The 21,673-nt window shown below is 46.9% G+C and overlaps 2 protein-coding genes across 3 annotated transcripts in view; one reads left to right on the top strand and one right to left on the bottom strand.

The window, feature by feature from the left end:
- Positions 1 to 14,792, bottom strand: part of MATN4 (matrilin 4) — a 28,691-nt gene extending 13,899 nt beyond the window's left edge. Inside the window, exons 1-2 of one of the 2 annotated variants that reach the window (XM_090020918.1) lie at positions 14,634 to 14,761; positions 13,523 to 13,592 (exon numbers count right to left, since the gene is read on the bottom strand). The gene's annotated coding sequence lies outside the window, so the exon portion shown is untranslated. Of the gene's footprint in view, positions 1 to 13,522; positions 13,593 to 14,633 lie in introns of both variants that reach the window. The other variant, XM_090020917.1, reaches the window with a different exon arrangement.
- Positions 3,411 to 21,673, top strand: part of RBPJL (recombination signal binding protein for immunoglobulin kappa J region like) — a 42,654-nt gene continuing 24,391 nt past the window's right edge. Inside the window, exons 1-2 of the mRNA XM_090020919.1 lie at positions 3,411 to 4,936; positions 14,611 to 14,722. Coding sequence (XP_089877045.1) covers positions 4,915 to 4,936; positions 14,611 to 14,722 — 134 coding nt within the window. The 5' untranslated portion in view covers positions 3,411 to 4,914. The remainder of the gene's footprint in view (positions 4,937 to 14,610; positions 14,723 to 21,673) is intronic.

The raw sequence follows: 21,673 nt of genomic DNA, 5'->3' as shown, positions 1-21,673 counted from the left end.
CTGGATATGAGTAGAATAACTTAATAACAATGCCAATGGCCAAATAATACAATCTTATATTAGATGAAAGCCAAATTGGGAGCAAATTACCCAGATACATTCAGAATAACTGGACCCCGCCTTTTTGCAGATTTTCAAAATAAAACTAAAACCTAGTGCTAACCCTGCATCTCAATGCACAATGGGTGCCTTTGTGTTGTAGCCTTAGTGGCTGTTATATTCCAGCCAAGAGAAGGGGAGGAGAGCCCACACTCAAGCCAATATGGGAAGGCAGCTCATATTCCTACAGGGCCATGGGAGTGCTATACATGGCCATTAAAATGCAAATTGCAGTGCAACTCAAAGCAAAAAATGCAGCCAGCAGCTACCACTCAGAGAAAGCCTTGGTTGGCTGGGAGGGAAGAGGTGCCACTGTCAGAGCAGTAGCAGGGGACCTGGTCTGGCACAATATGCCTGTTATCTGATTGAAAGTTGTGGAAAGGAAATATTAGGCAAATGATAAAATGGGGGTTTGAGGCTACCATCCGTTTTAAGTACAAACAAACACACTGTAAATCATATCAGCCATGAAGCTGATCCAGGAGAGTCTGTCTCTGTCCTTTGCTCAGAGTCAAGATAAAGCCCCTGTTAACAGACTGCATTAGGAAGAGTAAGGTCGTTCAGGGTAACTTCTAACAGCTGGTTAGAGCTGTCATTCCTTGTCAGTGTAGACAAGAAATGTCAGCAGGAGTCCCATATTTTTAAGCTACCACAAGGTATTAAACAAGACAACTAGTGACAGCTCCAAAGACAGTAACCATGCCAGTCTAGGAGGTGGGTGATGAAGCCCCTCTCTGGGAAGTGATCTCTGTGCCTTTTGATCAAAGGAAAACATCATGCTAGAGAAGAACAAATCACTCATGTCAACCATTTACAATGAAAATGGAATTACATTAGTACTCAGATCTTCAGGAATGTCTGTATGAAAAACCAGGTGGGCATGATCTAGTTGGGGATGGTCCTGCTTCGAGCAGGGGGTTGGACTAGATGACCTCCTAAGGTCCCTTCCAACCCTCATTTTCTATGATTCTATGATTTGAGTGCCTAAATCTCTGCAGGCATGGACTGTACAAGCAGTTGCAACAACAGGTCATGACAAAAAATAGTTTTCTGAGAAAAGGTGTCCCTCCCCATCCCAAAGTGTTTAAAAGATAATAAGAGGGAATGATGAACAAACAACCAAATTGAAAGTCATATAATGCAGAGCTGAACTGAGAGAGTTACCTTTCCTGTTAGAAATCTCCTTGCTTCAATATGAGCCCTCTATCTTCAGAAAAGAAACCTAGAAGTCAGGGGAAGACAATTCCTTGTCTTCAGTTATTCCATAGTTAGATATTATATGGGCATCTCCTTACTGCTTTACACCTTCCTTCAAAACATCTGCTTTGGTCCACTGCCTGAGGAAGGCTATTGGAATAAAGGGTCCACAGGTCTGATTCTGAATGGCTGCTCCTATATAGCTAAGCTTTGGAAATCAGAGACTTCCCAAGCTGTTGTTGGGTAAGTTCTATGCATGGTCACGTGCCATGGTTACCAAGTCATCCATCCCTCTGAGAGACAGGCAGGACTACTGAATGGAGATATTGAAAAAGTACTTTAAAAACAGTATTGGACATTTACTTTAAGTACAGTCATCAGTAAATATTGATTTAATGCTCTAAGGTCTTAGTCATGATCAATCACTGGAGTTTACCTTGAGCTGTCAAGTGCAAATGTACAAGCCCTCAATCTAATGCCTTTGTTGGTAACAGGCCCACTTAGCTGGTTTCAAAGCTACATCATAAAATTGTCACCAGTTCTGGCGTGCACACTTCAAAAAGGAGGGTGGAATGCTGTAGGGGACTGTAACTTGGAAAAAAAGCTACAAGAAGGGTTTGAGATTGGGAGCATGGCTTGTAGAGAGAGGCTTAGGAACCTCACTTTAATTAATGTAACCAAAAGAAGGTTAAAGGGTGCCTTGTTCATGGTCTGCAAGTATCTAAATAGAGAACAAATTTCTGACAGTAGATCACTCATTAATCCAATAGAAAAGGCATAGAGGGATTCAATGGTTGGAAGCTGCAGCAGGGCAAGTTCAGATGAGAAATAGGGCACAACTGTTTTACTAGTGAGAATAATTAACCCCTGGCACGAGTAACCAGAGGACACAGTGGAAATGGAAGAGTAAAAACTGGGCAGGACTGAAAAATTAAGAAATAATCAAAGGACCTTGGAGAGAAGCATGTTGTCTTTCAAACTAGACCATATGTTTAGGAGTTATGTGCTGAGGCAGAAATGTCGGGGTGAGGTGCTGTGGCCTGTGCTATACAGACCAGATGATACACACTTTAGGGCTGTGCAAAATTTTTCCTGGTGTTTCATTTCAAAGCTGTTCCAATGTATTTGGAGCTCGAAACTGTGAAATCAAAAAGAAAAAGCCTTCGAAACAAAACAAGGGCACTCAAAATGTTTCGAAACTTTTTAAAATGTTTCAAGTTTCAAAGCCAGGCTTACTGGCTTCAGCGCCAGTCCCGGCTGGCAGCTGCAGCCCCCTGTCATATGGCAGGCAGATCAGGGCCTGCCTGCACCCCCAGGAGGGCTGCAGGGCTGTGCCAGACTCCTCTGGGGCTGTGGCCCCCAAACTGCCTGCCAGATCACAGGAAGCTGGTGTTGCCGGCTGGGGCCAGCGCTGGGTGTAGCTGCACCCAGCACCAGGAAGATTGGTGCTGCCACTGGCCCTAGCCGGCAGCACTAGCCTCCTGTCATCCAGCAGGCAGATGGGGCCCGGCTGCTTCTCCAGAAAGGCTGCAGGGGCTGTGCCGGAGTGCTCCTGGGGGTGCGGGCCCCCGATCGGCCTCCTGGATCACAGGAGGCTGGTGCTGCCGCCTGAGGCCAGCAGCAGGCAGGCCCAGGGCAGATCAGCTCGTGCGGGGACCCACCGCACCAGTCTCGGGGCAGGGGAGGGTCCCCACATGAGCTGATCTGCCCTGGACCCTACATCCCCTCAAACCGGCTCCGGTATGGGGCTGGGGCAAATCAGCTCATGCAGGGACCCTTCCCCTCCTCAGGAATGGGGCGGCGGTGGGTCCCCACAGGAGCTGCTATGCCCCGGGCCCCGTTTCAGAGCTGGCCTGAGGAGGGTGCAGGGCCCAGTGCAAATCAGCTCATGCGGGGACCTACCCCCACCCCAATCCCAGGGTAGGCAGATGGGGGCCTGCACCCCCAGGAGCAGTCCAGGAAAGCCCTCACAGCCCAGGCAGCCCCGATCTGCTGCCAGATGACAGAAGGCGGGTGCTGCTGCTGGCCCCAGCCGGCAGCACCCACCTCCTGTCATCCAGCAGGCAGACTGGGGCTGCCTGCACCCTGGGAGGGCTGTGGGGGCTGTGCTGGACTACTCCCGGGAGTGCAGGCCCCCAATCTGCCTGCCAGGTGACAGGAAGCTGGTCCAGCTGGCTGGGGCCAGCGGCAGCATCGATCTTCCCAGCACTGGGTTGGCGAAAGTCAAAACAGCATCAAAATAGCAAAACGCTTTCAATGAAGTGAAACAGAACAATGCTTTCAAAACGAAACAAAACTCGAAATAAAACACTATTGCACTGAAATGTCGAAACGGAAGTGGAACAATGCTGTCTCGCACAACCCTACTACACATCTTTCTGAAACATTATCAGGCTTCAGCTTGGAACGCATCTGCCTCAGGTATTTAGTATAGAGTCAATAAATCTTACAAACCCAGGCACCTAGTCACTGACTCAGGCTGACACAGCTTCAGGGCATTGGCTCCAACCCAGTTAACTAAACAGTTAAATAATAACTGACACTTCTTCCAAATCATTCTGGTTTCGCCATCTTTTTCAATGGATTTCTTTGCAGTGATAATTTTTTTTTGGAGGGGTGAAAGAAGTTGCTAACCACAAAATATTTCTGGGGGCAGATGTGCCATGCATAACATTTCTGCAGGATTCTGGTGTCCAAGCCTCATTTCAGTGGCAGCCTGGCACAGAGCCCAGGTCTGTCTGTATCTAACTTCAAAGCCAGCACAGGGAGAAGAATGAACTCAAAGGAAGAAAAATTAATCATGAGAAAAACAGTTCGGGATTGTATTTATTTATTTTGGTATATGGCTTCTTCATTTTGTGTTAATTCCCAAAGTTTCTCTGGGCTGCATGGGGTTAACTTCTGTGTAGGGGTCTGTACAGTGCATGCCCCATCTCATGTTAAGCCAGTCATGCACAAGGGGCTGTAAATATTTATTATCATGACTGAGTAAATGCCCCAGCTCACAGACAGTGCATCCATGCCACCCCTTGTTTCAAATTAATGCGCAGTCTTGCCCCGTGGCAGCAGCCATAGCGACCCATTATCTTGTCATGCCTCCCCTCTGTCTGAGAGGATGGACTCAATATTAGGTTCTCCCTGTCTGACTGGCTCTCTACTCTCTATTCTGCACTGTCCATTTCTGTCACCAGTACTGCTTTCCTGGTGGGAGCTGGAGATGTGTGAGAAGCAAACAGCTGGGAAACAGGTGCTGAAAGAAAAAGCAAATACTGATCAGGGCTGAAAAATTAGGAAATAATCAAGAGACCTTGGAGATAAACACTGGGCTATATAGTGAGAGAGATATGAGCAGGGCACGACTGCTCAAGGTACAGGCAGGGTTGTTGCAGCCCCCAGGAACCTAGAGAAGAGAACTCCAAAATGAGGAACGTCACTTTAGAGTTTCTGATTTTCAGTGGCACGGGGAACTAGTCGGCTGCTTCATGCTGCTCAGAAGGATGCCTTAGTCTGCAGAGAGTAACAAAGGGGAAGTCGGAGAACAAGAGGCAGAGGATAAATGGTGGCTCCAGACTCACTTCACAGAGTGATCACAGGCTAGCAGACCTCAGGTGCTACACGATGGATCCCCAAGGGCAAACAGGTAAGCCTGACTCATGTCCCACATGTACTGCTGCCTCCTCCCTCCCTGGCACATCCCAGCCAAGTTGCCAGCTGTGATTCCTTGTGTTGCTCTCTGCTTTCATTGTCTGTCTGAATTGCCTGCCAAGGGCTCCTTCTCAGGAAAAACAGCAGCTTCAGATTTCAGCTTGGCCTCCTTGGCAGTTCCCTCCCCAGCTGCAGGTTAAGAGAAATGTTTTGCATATTCCACTTCTGACTGATAAATCCAGGTTGGGGATCTGACTACATTGTTTGCCAAGCAACCCCAAATCAGGGTGCTTGACCCAGATGTTTGGCCACAATTTACTAGCAGCAGGGTGGAGATGCAGATCTGCTCTGTGGTCCCACTGCAATCCTAGGGTGTGATGGCTTGTATGCTGGACTGGACAGGAGAGAGAGAGGATGGAAGATGGGGTGGAAACACTTTCACTGACTGTGAAAACTCTCAGACCTTTTGCCTTAAGAAGAGAAACAGACTCTGGTTTGGACACCTGAGCCCCAGCCATTTTTCTTGGATGTGCTGTGATGTTCCTGTGACTCACATGGCCTGTCTGCATTTCTGGATGTTGTGTTTTATTCTACAACCTAGGGGCAGCCAAGTCTTACGTCTGTTCTTTGTGCTAAGCCCGCAATGGCCAGGAAGGGGGACTGAGCTCAAGGAGACCATGGGGGCAGTGGGCTGTAGGCAGTGGGGTGCAAGTCATTCACATGATATATGGCAGAGGGAAAGAATGACTTACTGGGAACTTTATGGAAGATGATAAAGAGCAATGGATACACATCACTTTGTCAGAATTTGCCAGTTTGGGGAAAATGAAAATGTTTCACTGAGTAGGTTCAAGTATGCTGAAGGTGCCAAGAAAGCCAGGCAGGGTGCTGTTGAGATCCTATTGCCAGGCAGATTTTGCAGGGAAGGCCAGGTAATATCCAATGTGTATAGTGCTGGAGCAGCCACCATGCAGCCAGCCAGGGAGACAGGACTCCATTTCCTTTCAGGCAGAGTTTTCAGTCTTGTTGGGGCTTTTTTGTTCCTAATCAGAATGAAACCAAATTTCAAGCCAGCTAAATCCTCAGGAAAATGGAATGGCCTTCTTCATCTCATTCTTAAAATGCTGCATGTAAGCGTGGCATTGTATCAGCTGATCTCAAAATGCTGACAGACAAGCAACAACAGCTCTCTTTCAGGTAGGGAAGTTGAGGTACTGAAAGGTGAAGTGCCTTGCCCAAGGTCATGCAGGACGTTAGTTGCAGAGGAAAGAACACAGGTCACCTAACCTAGAGAGCTGCCTCTGGCTGGGCTGTCCTTAAGCAGGGCAGGCTGCAGAGCCAGGGGAGGAACAGAAATCAGTTGATTTATGAAAAAAAGTCATGCCAGACCAATCCTTTCCCCCTTCTTCCTCCCCCTCACCCCCCAACTACCTAATGACTTGGCAGCACAAGGGCACAGTGAGTCCAGTCACTGGAAAAATGGTGTCTTTGGGGGCCAGAATAACCCACAAGTATCTTCAGCTTGGTGGAATTCTATGGAGCCTTGCAGGGGTATTCACTGCACAAAGAAAAGGTAAAACAAAGCCAAGCAATGGCACTCCCAAAAGGAATAAACCCTGCACTCACTAGACATTGACACCTGGCCTCTCAGGAAGCTGCCCCTCCTGCTTAGCAAACAGCTACTCTTACAGAGTTCCCTAAACATCCCTCCTCTCACTCTCTCTCTCTCTCTCTCTCTCTCTCTCACACACACACACACACACACACACACACACACACACACACACTTCTCCCAAAGCCTGGATCTTTCCTGAACACCCTGGCTTTATCTTTTTCCTTGCACATTTGCATGAGCATGACTCTGGGTTAGCCCCTTTCTGGCTAGAAATCAGGGAGGATGTCTGTCCCCTAGAACGCCATTACCCAAATATTTCCTGTTTGTCCAGCTGAAGACCCCTACCAATGTATTTGTGCCTTATGCTAAAACAAACAAGAGAGCTCCTCCCCAAGGCAGATAGCAAAAAAGCAATTTAACCAACTAGCTGGAACAGCATTGGGGTTGAGTAGGCGAAATCACCAAGCAGGTCAAGGGCCCCATCATCCCACACCTTTGCTAATGCCAACTCCACAGGACGATTATGCATGGGGCAGAGACCATTTGCCTGTTCTAGTTCTGGGCAGGATCAGCACAGTGGGCTGTGAATGGAGCTCCTGAGAGGTACTGCCGCACAAATAAGAATAGGCCCATTCTGGTTTAATGGATGGCTGGCACCCTGCCTACAATCCCAGTCCTCTTCATTCTTGAGAAAGCACATCCCTAACGTATCAGGAATCATTTTTACGTTCCAAGACAAGCACAGAAGAGCCGCTGGCCTAGCGTGCCCTGTTTGAGTATTTCAGACCAATCTTCCTGGCACTGCTAGGTAACACACTGCAAATCACACAGCAATTAATACTATTAATGCAGTTTTAATTATCCCGCTTGTCTACTCCAGGTGTCTCACAGCACTAACTGAAACTTCTGAATTGTCCATCCAGCAAGGGTCTCTCTGCAAGACATGCAACAGATCTCTCACAGAATGGTCTGTCTTTTTGTTGCTCCAAAATCCTGGCCCAAAAGTGATACGCGTGTGGGAAAAGAGAAGGGAGGTATCTCCAGGACATCACACCATTCTCAGATTACAACTGTATGGCAGCCTTTCTGGGCCAGATCCCATCTGGAAAGATACTGTTTTGTTTAGAAGGGAAGGAGACAATTTCTTTACACAGTGGCTTAGAACATGATGCCAGGGGCCATAACAAAGCAGCCAGGAGCCCAGGGCAGCGTGACGCAAGTGGTGACTTTTGGCTGCTGCCCTGATGCTGGCATGATTGTGCAGCTGCAGTGGTAGCTGATATTTTTCAGTCCCCCCTCAACCTCCCTCCCCGCAGTTGGTGCCCAGGACAGCTGCCCCAGCCAACACCCTCCCCGTTATGCTACTGCACAATGCAACAGCATGCATCCTGAGCACTATCACAAGAATATAACCTGGATGCACATTCCCTTGATCAGTGTTAAGTCGACTCCTTTCTTGCTTCTCACTGCTATATTTTTCAAAGCCCGATTCCCCAACTGAAGTCACTTCCTTTAGGACTCCCTGATGACAACAGCTTCCTGTATTGTTTGGTTTCCTTGTATAGCGAAGATGTATGAATGGAAGCTCCTTGTCCACTATTCTTTGCAGGGTGAATGGCAAGGTTATATCCTACTAAGCCATCTTCTGACTGGACTCGGGGAAGCACGGTCTGTTTAAGTATTTATGTTAGTGGTAACATCTGAATTATTTCTGCAAGGAACATTTTGGGATGAGATGCTGGATAGCATTTTCCCCCTCTTTCAAGGAATTTATGCCTTTGAAAGTTCTCTCTGACATCTTGAGTACTTCCTTTTTCTGCACTTCATTACATCTCTGATCTATCCTTAAAGTACTTCTGAGTACAGAGTATCTTGGCTAGTATGAAAAGCCTCTTGTGCAGCCCAGTTATTGTTTGGAAACTGATAATTCCCTGGCTCTGAATCAGGAACATAGTACCAGCAGATAAACTCCATAAAGACCTGAAAATGAGACATTAGCTTTCAAAAGGCATATCAAAGGTCTAACAAAAAGTACCACGTGAATTAAGGAACCTATCCTTAATTGAGTCCCTTGTATCAAGGTATCCCTGGGATGTCAAATCAGTCAGAGAACCTACTGAGTCCGATTCCTTTTTCTACTCTATTGCGGTTCTAAAGTTATGCCAATCTCCACGGACTCCAAGTGCCAGGCCTGAGGTCGTATGGGCACAGTTCCAACAATGTTAATGGAAATTGTGCACTCTTGCCAGGTCTCCGTTTGACTCTGAAGGTGCAACAATGCATCAGCATAAAGGACAAAGTTAAGGATGTGTGCCCATGGGATCCATATGTTCAGGAACAGTCTGACAAATTCCAGAAGAAAAAGGCTGAGTTAAGTTTGTGGATTTCATGGAGGATTAAACATGGCATGGTCAAGTCACGGAAGTTTATAGCAAAGACTGCTGCCAAGTGTTACAGGCATATACAGAGAGACGGCACTTGCAGCATTGCTAAACGACCCAGGTAAATCCTGACAATCCACTGATTTCAGCTAAATATAAAAATAAGCAGCAACCAGAAGAGGCAGGCAAGGAACTGCCAGCTACACACCTCATTTGTACCTTCTGAGGGCTGTCTGCTCCTTCCTGTGGCTGATTGCATACCTCAACACAAAAATATTAACGCTAAAGCTGGGCTTCCTTACCTATAGGTAATTCTGACATTCCAAATCGTCTACACTGCAAATTGGAAAGAAAAGTAGAGACATCAAAGTCTGCCACAGTTTGTCACAGAATGGAAACTCCAATTTGGAAGCATCCAAATGTTTTGTTGCAATAACAGTGAATGATTTTGTTTTGATAATATTGAAAAATTACATTTTGATCATATCAAAACATTAGCTTTGATTTTGCCTAAAAGTCTAAACAAATACATGAAACAATAACATTAAAACAAACTGTTTTCACCTTGTCAAAATGACATTGTTGAAATGAAGCAAGTCAAAATAATCCATTTCCAAACTGTTCCCTCAGAAATTTCACTGAATTAGGCAAGTTCTCACAAAAAAGTGTTGATGATCTTGATGAAATGGCATTTTCTGATGGAAACATTCAATGGAAAATTCTTCAACCAAAGATTTATCTGTGGAAGAACCCCTAACACAGACAGACTGGAGAGAAGACATCTACCTTCATTTAAACCCATAAAGAAGCTTTGGGGCATCAGGAAGCAGCCGCATCACCCAGCTGCCACTTACTTGCTATGGAAGGGATAGTGATGGAGTAAAATTCTTGCCCTTATATATTCATTCCTCAGCCACAGGGAAATGGAAAACTGTGTTGGGCGAATGGTAGGTCACCACTGAGAATGGAAGGTGCATTAACATTAGCAGAGCTGCCAGTACCGCAGAGCTAATGTCAGGAAGAAGCAGGAAGACTGACCAGCACCACCAGCAGGACATCTTCCTAATGAATGTGCTGGAGCCAATATCTGCAGCTGACCTGGAGTGAGTGGCATAGCACAGACCACCACAGAGAATGACTGCTAAATTCAGTCCCCCCAAAGCAACAGTTTGTTCACTGACCTCATTCTCCAACACCACCATATCATATTTCTCACTCTGGGGAGGTGGTGTAAGTGTTGGCCTCTGTAAAAATGGCTGGGAGAACACTGTGCCTCCCCACTTTGTTCACAGCAAAAATCAGGAGTGTCTGGTCCATTTTCCATCTGTTTATTTTTCTAAATATTGCCTTAATTGACAGTTCCAAGGAAGAGGAGGTACTATGCACCAGCAAGAGGACAAACAGCCGGGCTGTGTTTATATCCTTTTAATTCTAACCATCAGCCATCCAGCACTGTTCTTGGACTAAACATTTCTGCACAATAATTTAATCTACATGTCTACTTCTGCTCTTCATCTGAATGCAGAACTCATTTCTTTGGCATACATGGACACAAAACAGGAAATGTTCAGCAAACATCTCTCCAGTTCCATATAGCAAGATTTAGGTCACAGCTGAGGAACATTTAACTTGAACCTCAAATGCACTTGAAAGCCATTCTGGTTTGAGTTTGATCTGCATGTGTGAACCATCTGAAATTTGTAAAGCTGGCATGTGTTCACCAAGAGCTATATGGAAATTTTCTGCTCCATCTAGGGGCCTAGGAATATTTACAGGTTCCTCCACACATTCACCTTATAGTGTATCAAGTCCTAACTATGCACTCTGAAATAAATCTCATAGTACATCCCTTGGGGATGCATGGTCCTTGCTCAGGCTGGATAAATGGTAAACTCTTTACAGCTGGGGAGAGGGTGCTTCTGAGAGTAGGCCTTCAGATCATCAGGACTTGCAATGTAGGCACAACGCTTCTGCCAGGAACTGAGGACCTTTTTAAAGCAAGTAATAGAATCACTTCGAATCTACAAGGGAGCTCACTGGAGAACAAGCAACCGTCTTAAGAGGCCCAGTGCAAGACCCCCAGCAGAACTGAAAGCAGTCAAAATAAGTTTGTGAAGTTTGGGTTTGAAATATTGAGATGCCAGCTTCTGTCCAGCCCAGTGGCACAATCCTGCCAACTCCTCCACATTCTACCACTGCTGGGCCATGTGGGCCCATTTCCATACAGGAGTAGTAGATGAAGTTTTGACCCAGAAAGTGTGCCATAAAAAAAAGCTAGAGCTAGAGCGCATGTCTGCAGACTTCTAAGAATGAGGGAAATTTAAAGTACCTAGTGCCTATGCAGTGGGACCTGAAGCTAGCTGCCTGGGGAGTGCTCAGCTAGGAAGTCTCCCACAACTGTGTGACATTGTATGTGTGCCATATTCTATGCACATTTCTATACCACTCCCTGTTTTAAACAGGGCTATTTTTAAAATCTTCGCATTTTGCCAAGTCTGGAGAAGGAAAAGAACCCTTCTAACTGCTAAAAATGTTACATGATACTTAAAGCTATGTGTGCGCTACAAATATCCACAGAGGGCCAATTCTTTCAGCCCCCACAGCAGGTAACAAAGAAGTGTGAATGCTGGGTTTCAGTGACTGACCTCTGAATGAAATCCTTATGGCAACTCTGATTAAAAGCTGAGCAAGCTCTCACGGAGCAGATTGAACCCAGATGATCAATCTGCTACCGTTTGGGCCCTAAATGGAGAAGAGACAATTGCTCGAAATAATTATTACTGTCAACAAGTCATATGAGCAGCTCAGCTTCACAGTCTGTGATAGCTGTATGTGACATTTGGTACAAAGGAAACTGTCAGTTTCTTTGGGAATAGCAGATTTCCCAAACATTTCTCTAACAACACGAGGGAATTATTGTCACTCATTTCCCTCTGATTTACTCCCTACTGTGTCAGTCTTTAAGTCACACTCACAAAAGTGAGCACACACTACTCTGCTCCTCCGCCCTACATGCATTTCAGCCCAATTCATTCCAGCATTTTTAATTGCATTTTATGACTTCACCAATTTTTAACAAGGCAGACACACTGCTCAGAAATCTAACATAGGGGCCCCTGTTGGAAACCTTTAAAACATTTAAACAAAGACTTCTCTTGAAAACCTTTTAACCCCTACTGGAAAACTCCAGGGAAATATTAGATTATAAGCAATCTGAGCACGTCTCCTCTGTGACCACAAATTGCCTACAGCAGCAGTTAGCTGCTAGTTAGCTACATTCTTTCTGTTCATTATTGTCTTCAGCAAAAGCATTTTTAAAAGTAACTCCCACGCTTCATCTCATCTAAACCGATTTTTTTTAATTCTTGTTGTGGAAGTTACGAAATGTTCTGAACACCATTTCCAGTTGGACACATTAAGATCCGTCTGCTTAGGTGAAGAGTGTTATTTTTCTATAAATACCAAGTTCTCTTCCATGCCTTCCAGATAGAAATTCATATTTCATACAGGGTCAAATTCATCATTGGTGTTAACTCCATTCACTTCACTTAGCTCTGTTCAGAAAGGGAATACCAGAATTAAGATCCACCAGACAGATCTGAGCACAGAATTTTGCTCCAAGTTTGGCAGGTATCAAATGCAAAGCTAATTACATTCCAGACTGTACCATAAGGACCCACTTCTGAAACTCAATTCTGCTATAAACTGTAGTTTTGTGTCTCTTATTTTTATTTTTTTACTCCTGTTTCTACAAAATCTGCTGTTAATAATCAAAGTGCTGGGGTTCCTGGGGAAGGTAAAAAGTTTTTACTTCTACAAAAGGTTCTACTTTAATTTTAGCCCACATGAAACTGGAGCTTTACTGGGGCAAAAATTACATTAACTTCAGTAGTATAGGCTTAGGTCCTTACTGGCTGCATTCCCAATGTTAATCTGGTCCATCCTTCTGGCAGCTGTGGCTCAAATGACCCTATATCAGTCTCTGGGCCAGAGGGGTTTTTCCTCTGGGTATCCTTCTAGATGTGGTGGTTCCCTTCCAAGTTATAGAATGCTACTTTTTATGTTTGTCTCCAAATTAGATAGTCACATTACAGATGCCTATTCCCTTCTGCACATCCACTGCCGTTTCTGTAAATCCAGAAAATGGTAGTGTTAACCCCTAACATTATCAAAACAGTCTAATTCTAAAATTGCAATATATTTTTCAGGAAAAAATAAGGTCACATCCTCCATCTGCTTTAGTTCAGATTAATGTATATTAGCCTAAATGCTGTAGTAGCCTGATTTTTCCAAACAAGTTTTCTATATAATTGCTTAAAGAGTGCCCTTCCTTAATTTTCCTGAATGATTCTGTGCATAAAGCAGATGACTGCTTGTTCAAACAGACTTAATTAGACAAGTGCATGTGCACTTGTCTAGTTTGCCTGTACAAGGGCAAGAACAATGCACACAAATGCAGAGCACATTTTCAGACTTATCTTGAACAAGCTAGACTACCAACTGCTGGGTATGCCAAGGCATATCAGGCTGTAAACCTCAGTGCCAATCCAGATAGGAGATTGTGTTTGCAGGAAGCTTCCTTTACCTGGGCAGACGGTGTAGATATCCAGTGGAAATGCATTCATGTCTGCAACTGAGAGTGTAACTGTGATGTCCTAGGATGGGTATAAAGAAAGCAGCAAAGTATTCCACATACAATTTTGGGCGCACAGTTATTTCCACTGCATACTCCTAACGCAGCACTCTGTATGCAAGGAAAGTGTGTGTGTGTGTGTGGGTGTGCATGCGTGTGTGCATGTTGGGGGGGAAGGGGGCAGTCTGGAACCCCGTAGCACACGTCCCAACCTGGGAGGACAGCACAGGAGCTGGGAGGGGAGAGCGAGGGAAACCGCTGGTCTCAGGGGAAGCAGGCTAGAGCATTTCTCCTCCATGCTATATTCCCTCTACCCAGGGACCTCATTCTTCAGATCTTTGCATCATTTCTTTCTTCTCCAGGAGGAAAATTCAAGCATGTCTAAAAGCAGGAGAAATGCTGCCGGCACAAAATCCTTGACTCCTGGGAACTCTCTCTCACCTGTTCTCTGTGCCATTTCCAAACGGAGCCCTTGAGCTCCCTCTGACCATGGTGCTAGCTCCCCGATCCTGTCACCTCATCATCACCCTGTGCCCGGGCTTGGCTCTTGGGAGCCCTCCTAGAAGCTCGGCTCCCGCAAGCTCGCGGTGCCTCTGGGCATCACGCCCAGCCCCAACTCCCCCAGACCACTGCCCAGCCCTGGCACCCGGGAGCTTGTGCTCTCCCCGAGCGCTGCTGCGGGCTCAGCTCCTCCAAGAGCTCACTTAGAGAGCTCCTTCCTCGCTCTGCAAAACTTCCCGCCCAGGAGCTCGGACCAGCCGGGCAGGCCTGGAGCTGCAAGGGGACCTAGAGCTCCAGTCCCGCAGCCCTGCCAGCCTCCAGCCGACAGCTCCCGGCTTTCCTCTGCTGTGGGCTTAACCCCGCTCCCGCAGACACCGACCCACAGGCCGGGCCCAGGGCCACCCGGTGACACAGGAGACGGTCCCCGGCAGCCGGGATGTTCTTGGCTCCTTGCAGCCCCTCGGCTTGCCGCCGGGGCCGGGGCGTGAGGGCTGGCGGGGCCGGGGCCGGGGCCGGGGCTGACGCTCGCTCTGCCGCAGGTGCCGCCGCGCCGCTCACCCACCTGGGCCGGCTGGAGAGCGCCGAGGGGCCGCGGAGCCGCGCGGGAGCCGGGGCCGGGCGCGGGCCGCCGCCGCCGGGCTGCTGGCACAGGTAAGGCGGGCGGGGTCGGCTGCTCCGGGGCGCGCTGAGGGCGGCGGGGGCCGCGGCCGCCGCATTTAACCCGCGGCGCGGGGGCGGGGCGGGGCGGGGCGGGAGCGGAGCCGGCCGCCGGGCGCGGGCGCGGGTGCGGGCGCGCACCGCACCACGCACGTGTGCACACGCGCACGCATGCACCTGTACACACGGCCACGCACTGATTTCTGCAGTAGAAGCTGACATCGTGGCACCGGGATTTCTCTGAACTGTATTTATAGCTATGCTTGCAAAAGGAAAATAAACTACACGCACTGAGCCGCCTCAGAGCAGGGCACACGCTTGTTGCCCCCGCCTCTGCCCCTTGGCGCAGGCCCTCAGCATGTGTACATCAGGAAACGGGCTGAGCTGGTTCCCTTCCAGGAACTGTGCGTGTTTCCGCAGGCGCGGGGCTTGATCCTGCCCACTGACAGCAACTTTGCACCGCGTCCTGTCCTGCTTCTGACTCGCTTTAGCCTCCGCAAGAGCAAACCCTGATTCAGATCCTCTGCTGGGAAAAGTTAGTGTAGCTCTACAGGCTTTGAGTTCCTCCTGATTTCAGCCAGCAGGGCCCCCCTGAAGGGATGTACACCCCATTAGAAACTTTCTCCTGCCTCCAGCATAAGTGGGGGCACCCCCATGAAGCCAGTACAGTTTCATGAGTGTGAGGGGGAAATAATAACCAGAATACACACAACTACCACCAACCTAATTTGGCATCAGTTGGAGAGTCTGATTCTGAGACTACTTCACTGCCCAGCATATGAACTGGACTGTAATAGCTATATCATTGCATTGCTTTCCGTAGCGATGTGGTTAATTGCAGGGGGTGTCCTTGGCAGGTCATAATGACACGTCCACTTGATTGTCTTGAGTTGTTCAGGTTTGCGCACATGATGAAGAGGGTGGAGGGCAAAGCTGCGCCCAAGTGGAGATTTCAGTCATAAAAGAAGTCTATCAAATTCAAACTGTGTATAGCTGAAAAAATAGACATACCTCTTCAGCCTTTATCTACACTCAGCTTAAATGGGGCCAAGAGGTGGGTTTGTTATCCTTCCCTGTTCTGTTACTGGAATGTATTTGGAAAACACTTTACCTTTGAAGGTCTGGGAGGAGAGCTCACACATCTAGCTATACAAGAAGGCACTGACCAGGTGGTTTAGACTAGAATCCTACAGGTAGTGCCACCGGACTATTATTGAGATCAGAGATTCATAACTTTCAAGACCAAAAGGGACTGTCATAGTAGCCATTTGGTCTGATCTCATGCACAACATAAATCACCTGATGTGCAGCTTTGTGAGCTGTGGCTGTGGAAAAAATAGGTGTGCACTATCCGATGCATATGGCCAGGTTCTCTGTTAGCCTTACATTTTATCTAGCCCAGTGAAATGGTAGTGGGAACCATTGCCACTCTGAATTATTTGCATTATGCACTCAGCTGCCACTGATACAAATGATTAGTCCACATATAGGGCAAATGAAAATCGGAACATCAATTCCTCCTTGCACTTCCCCAGGAAACCAGCTAATACTGTATCTTGGGTGATTTTTCTGATGCTGAAGTAAGGGGATGTATGACTGGCTACACTATGCCTCAGATAATTTTACCCTCTGCCTCACCTACATGACCTAGCAAATTTCAGGTGGACTATTTTTTTCCACTCCCTGTTCTTAAACTAGTGTTGGTGCAGCTGGTAACTGGGTACACAGCATATTCCTCAGGCCCAAAAAAGGCTGTCACCTGTGCATGAAATGACAGTAATATGTTATTTCTATTTATAAATATACATGTACATTCAAGGCCACAAGGTCTGGCTGGGCTGGATTAAAAAAGGTGCTGGCTTCCCATCTACAGTAATAGGTTTTCCCTTCCATGCCAAATGTCACATTGGTTCCATTCACAGAAGCGATGCAGCCACCACCTGTCCCAGGCTCACAGTCCAAAGTGTGACTCAGACCTTCACAATGGGTATTTTTTATTAAGCCTTTTGGTTTCTCTAACTGGGTGATAGAATAATTGCTCACTGTAACAATGACTCCAGGACAATTTGTAAAGCATCTAGGTTTAGAGAAGATAAGAAAGACATAACAATCATGCCCTTCAATTAGAAAGTGAAAATGAAATATAGCTACCCAGCTGTGCGAACTTCCATTCATCGAAGCAGTTCTAATTCATGAGAACTGCATTCACATGAGGTAAGATAATTTGCATGGATCATCCCCAAAAGAGAGGGCGGGAGAATCATTTATTTTAATTTTTATAAACGTTTGCTTTCCTTCCAAGGAGACCAGAATAGCTGTATTATTTCCTTCACAAGAGAATTTGAAACCAGCTAATAGCTGTAATGGCACACATAAACATTATAGCTATTGTTAGAAACAAAGAGCAATAGTTTCAAAGGCACAGAGAATGCAGTTTTATGCCTATAAAATTGCATTCATATTTTATCTGCAATTTCAATCAATTGTAGACACACATATGAGTTGTATGACTAGTAACTACTTGATCTGATCCCACTAAATAGAGGGTGAGTCTGGGGACCAGCTGAACACAATCCAGAATGCATTCCTATCCCACGTATTCCTATTACACAATACATAGCAAGGCTTGCTGGGCAGCTGATGGAGTCACATGGATAGACAAGACGGCAGGAGTGTGAAATGAAGGCTGAATTGTATGAGCACCCCTGCTTTGTTTACATGTTAAAAATATGGATGTGAAAGTCATGGCTATGATAGGACTAGGTGGCACAGAAATCCAACTGATCTTCAAGTACAAATCATCACAGGGTGGATTTTAAAGCAGTAGTTACAGTCAGTTCACTGTGTTCCATGATTTTCGTGGAGAGAGGAAAGCGGAGGAAAGGAAGAAGGACCCATACACACGGTAGACTTGAGACAACGCATCAGTTGAGATGGCCTGATGGAGCAGATCCTATTTGTTTGCCATAAAGTTATTGCTATTTACCAACCTTTTCCTATGCTAGGCCTAGGGCGTGGTTTGAGGTGTACAGTAATTGCAGTTTGTACAGACGTGCTGTAGATGCTCTTAACTTAGCTCATTCGGGTGTCAGTAGCAGTAAAGCATTCCCCCTTGAGACCTGGGTAGCCCATTCCAGTCCTGACTATTGGTACCCAAGCAAACAAGATTAAGGCCAGCTCAGGTTTGTCAGCCTGTACTGCAAACACAGTGACTCAAATGGCAGTTGGTCACGAGTTGCAATTTTACCCTTTCCTGAATCTTAAAAAAATGCAGTATCTATAGAAAGATATACACCCGGGGGACAAACAACGCCTATCTAAATACAGGGCTTCCAACATTTTAAGGAGTTATTGACAAAAATCAAGCAAGCAGAAAAAGTCAGGAATGGGGAGAGTGGAGAAGGGAACCCTCTTCCTTTCTTATTTTGCTTCTATATAATACTTCACTTTGTGCAAACTGTTCAATTCCCAGATGGGAATTTGGACTCTGACAAGGAGACTTTTAGAAGGAGCTCAGAAAGCTTGGCCTGTGCAGGGCTGCGAACATGACACTGTACTAACACAGCAGCATAATCAAAGCCTTTTAATAATTTAATATAATAAATGTCATAAAGAGTGAATAATTCCCTATAACTCTAAGCAGGCAGGAGGTGCCAGAAAGAGCAGAGCGAGTAAGTTAAGCTCCCTTTAGTAATAGCTCTTTGACTTTCACATGGTAAATTTAAACCAGATGATGGGCTCTGGGTGGTCGCTACTACATTCAGAATGGGGAACAGTGTTTGAAAGCACATTAATGAAACAATTTAGTGCAAATATTTAGCCTGCAATGGCTGTAGAGAAGGGAGAGGGGACAAAACCTCACTTTTCTAAGCAGTCTTTGTAGCTGGTTCTTGCACTGGATCTTGAAACTGCACCACTGAAGAAAATCTGCTGTTCTGTATCTGCTATATACTTGCTTTATCAGTCCCAAGCAGTGTCTGTAAAAATATGCAGGCAAATATTCCAGGCCCACTTTAATAAGCCTTATATAACACCCTGTGCACCCATGGGGCCATGTGAGTCCTAAATAACAACAGTGCTTGCAGTAATACCATGATTTCACATTAATACAGCGGTCCAAAATGACGCCATATGGGAATCTATGCAGCAGGGTTCACCCTTCTGTGATGTCAAGCTCAGCATGTCTTAATCCAAAGACTAAGCACCCCTTCCTGTTACTGCCTCTGAACCATCACCTCACTTATTCCCTTTTCTATAGCCATCCTGGTTAATTTTACCGGTAGCTGTTTTCATTGGATGGATAACTGCCCTGGCTCAGCCTTCCTCTCCTGGTTCCACCTGCTCTCGGCATTTCAGGGATTCTCCCACAGCAGAATCTGACTGTACAAAAGGTGTATGGGCCTTGCCTGGGTCCCTTAGCCAGCACCAGTACAGATCCACTTTCATGGCTGAGGGGGATCTCTAGCTATCTTGTAAATCAAGAGCAATTTGATCCCCGTTCAGGTGAATGAGAAATGCGTAAGTGGAACACAACAGTCCCAGAGCGCGCAGGTGACTGATGGGAGCTTTGCCACTTCTTCTACCTCAGTGCTTAGTCAGAGAAAGAGTAAAAAGGGTGAAACAGAAATCAAAGCAGGACATTTTTCCCACTGCTTTATGCTGCACAAACCCAACCTTTGTCTCTGAAGCAGCTCCTTCAGTTTAGATCAAGATAGCTTCATGAAACAGTAAGCCCCTTTGTTGCTGTTTCTTCAGCATTTGACTCCCTGTCCAGACAATCCTTTTTGACCTTCATCAAGGAGGAATGCATAACCCTGAAGTTTGTTTCTGATCAAAGCCTATTAGGCAGATGGAAAACCACACAGAGGAAAAACTTGGAGAACTTCAATGCTGATGGCCAAACGCCAGAGTAGGCTGAACCTATGAGCGGGGTTTCATTGAACCATGTGCATCACCACAACCGAGCCTTAAACTGGAGTCTTCAAATGCACTCATAGCGTCACACTCCCAGTGTGCAAGGACATGTTGAGGCTCAGCAAAACAATCCAAGCTTTTGAGCCAGATTATCTACTGCCATGCCCCTAATGTCACCATTTTCACCAGTGTCAAGTAAAGGTAAAACACTAGCTGCTAACTGTGAACAGCAGTCATGTGCACCCACTTTTCATGTGTACACAATTATGTAAACAAATATGTAAAGATAAGGTACTGAGGACCAATTCCCGGGTGTGCAGTTCATTTCAGGCTGTTTCCTGACCAAAAAGCAAGGATAGACGTATACACAAGTGAAGATCATCCCTTTGGACAACTCCTTTTTCCATTATTGCCTGTAATCCTGTGACTGTAAAGCTGGCAAGTCAGCTGGCAAGTCAGTCAGCAACACGGAAGTCTGTGACTTCAGGAAAGCCAACTTTGACAAGCTCAGGAGGCTTGTCAGTGAGGCCCTAAGGGCCCATGACCCCAGGGAGAGGGGAGATCGAGAAGAGTGGTTGCTCCTCAAGGGAGCGATCCTCAATGCACAAGCTAAGTCTATTCCATCTCGGAGGAAAGGCAGCAAGAGGGCACAGCAGCTCCTCTGGCTCTCCAGGGATCCAGCAGACCTCCTGAGGATAAAAAGAAAAGCCTACAAAGGATGGAGGATGGGATTCACCTCCAAGGAGGAATATTTTGCACTGGTCTGGTCCTGCAGGGAGCAAACCAGGAAAGCCAAGGCTGCAACTGAACTCCAACTAGCTTCGAGTATCAAGGACAAAAAAAAGTCCTTTTTCAGCTATGTGGGGAGCTGGAGGAAAAGCAAGGGAAACAATCGGACCCCTGCTAAACCAGATGGGACAACTGACAACTGATGCCCAGGAAAAAGCCAACCTATTAAATAGGTACTTTGCATCAGTCTTTCGTCAGTGCCATGGGACGCCCATGCCCGCTACATGGGACAGGGAGGTCCGGGTGAGGGAGATCCCCTGCCCCCCATCAATGCTGACCTTGTGAAGGAACACCTTGAGAGGCTGGATACCTTCAAGTCAGCCGGCCCTGACAATCTACACCCCAGGGTACTCAAGGAGCTGGCGAGCATCATAGCTCTGACACGGATCTTGGAAAACTCCTGGCACTCTGGTATAGTTCCTGAAGACTGGAAGAAGGCCAATGTGGTGCCTATCTTCAAGAAAGGGAGGAAAGTGGATCCAGCTAACTATAGGCCCATCAGCCTGACTTCTATCCCGGGGAAGGTCTTATCATAGAATCATAGAATCAATGAGTGGGAAGGGACCTAGACAGATCATCGAGTCCGACCCCCTGCCATGGCCAGGAAGGAGCACTGGGGGTGGGGGAGGTCATAAGACCCCAGCCAGGCCCCTATCCGGTCTCCTCTTGAAGATTTCCAGGGAAGGTGAGAGCATCACATCTCTGGGAAGCCTATTCCAGGCTCTGGCCACCCTTACAGTGAAGTAGTTCTTCCTAATATCTAACCTAAACCTGTCCTCCATCAGCCTGTGGCCATTGTTTCTGGTGACTCCAAGGGGGACCCTGGTGAACAGACTTTCCCCGAGTCCCTGCTGCTGGCCCCTGATAAAGTTGTAGGCAGCCACAAGATCCCCCCTCAGTCTCCTCTTGTGGAGACTGAAGAGATTCAGGTCCCTCAGCCTCTCCTCATAGGGCTGGCCACAAAGGCCCTCAACCATACGAGTGGCCTCCTTTGGACCCTCTCCAGGTTCTCCACATCCTTCTTGAAGTGCGGCGCCCAGACCTGGACACAGTACTCCAGCTGTGGCCTGACCAGCGTCGCATAGAGGAGGAGGATCACCTCTCTGGACCTGTTAGTGATGCCCCTGTTGATGCATGCCAGGGTGCAGTTGGCTCTGCCTATTGCTTCATCGCATTGGCGACTCAGATTCATCCTGGAGTCAATCCTGACTCCAAGTTCCCTCTCTGCCTCTGTGCTGCCGA

The sequence above is a fragment of the Crocodylus siamensis genome, chromosome 10, assembly GCF_052110815.1.
Source record: "Crocodylus siamensis isolate JL-2025a chromosome 10, ASM5211081v1, whole genome shotgun sequence".
Classification (NCBI taxonomy): Eukaryota; Metazoa; Chordata; order Crocodylia; family Crocodylidae; genus Crocodylus; species Crocodylus siamensis.
The sequence above is the reverse complement of the archived record's forward strand: the minus strand, read 5'-3'. Positions and strand labels throughout refer to the sequence as shown.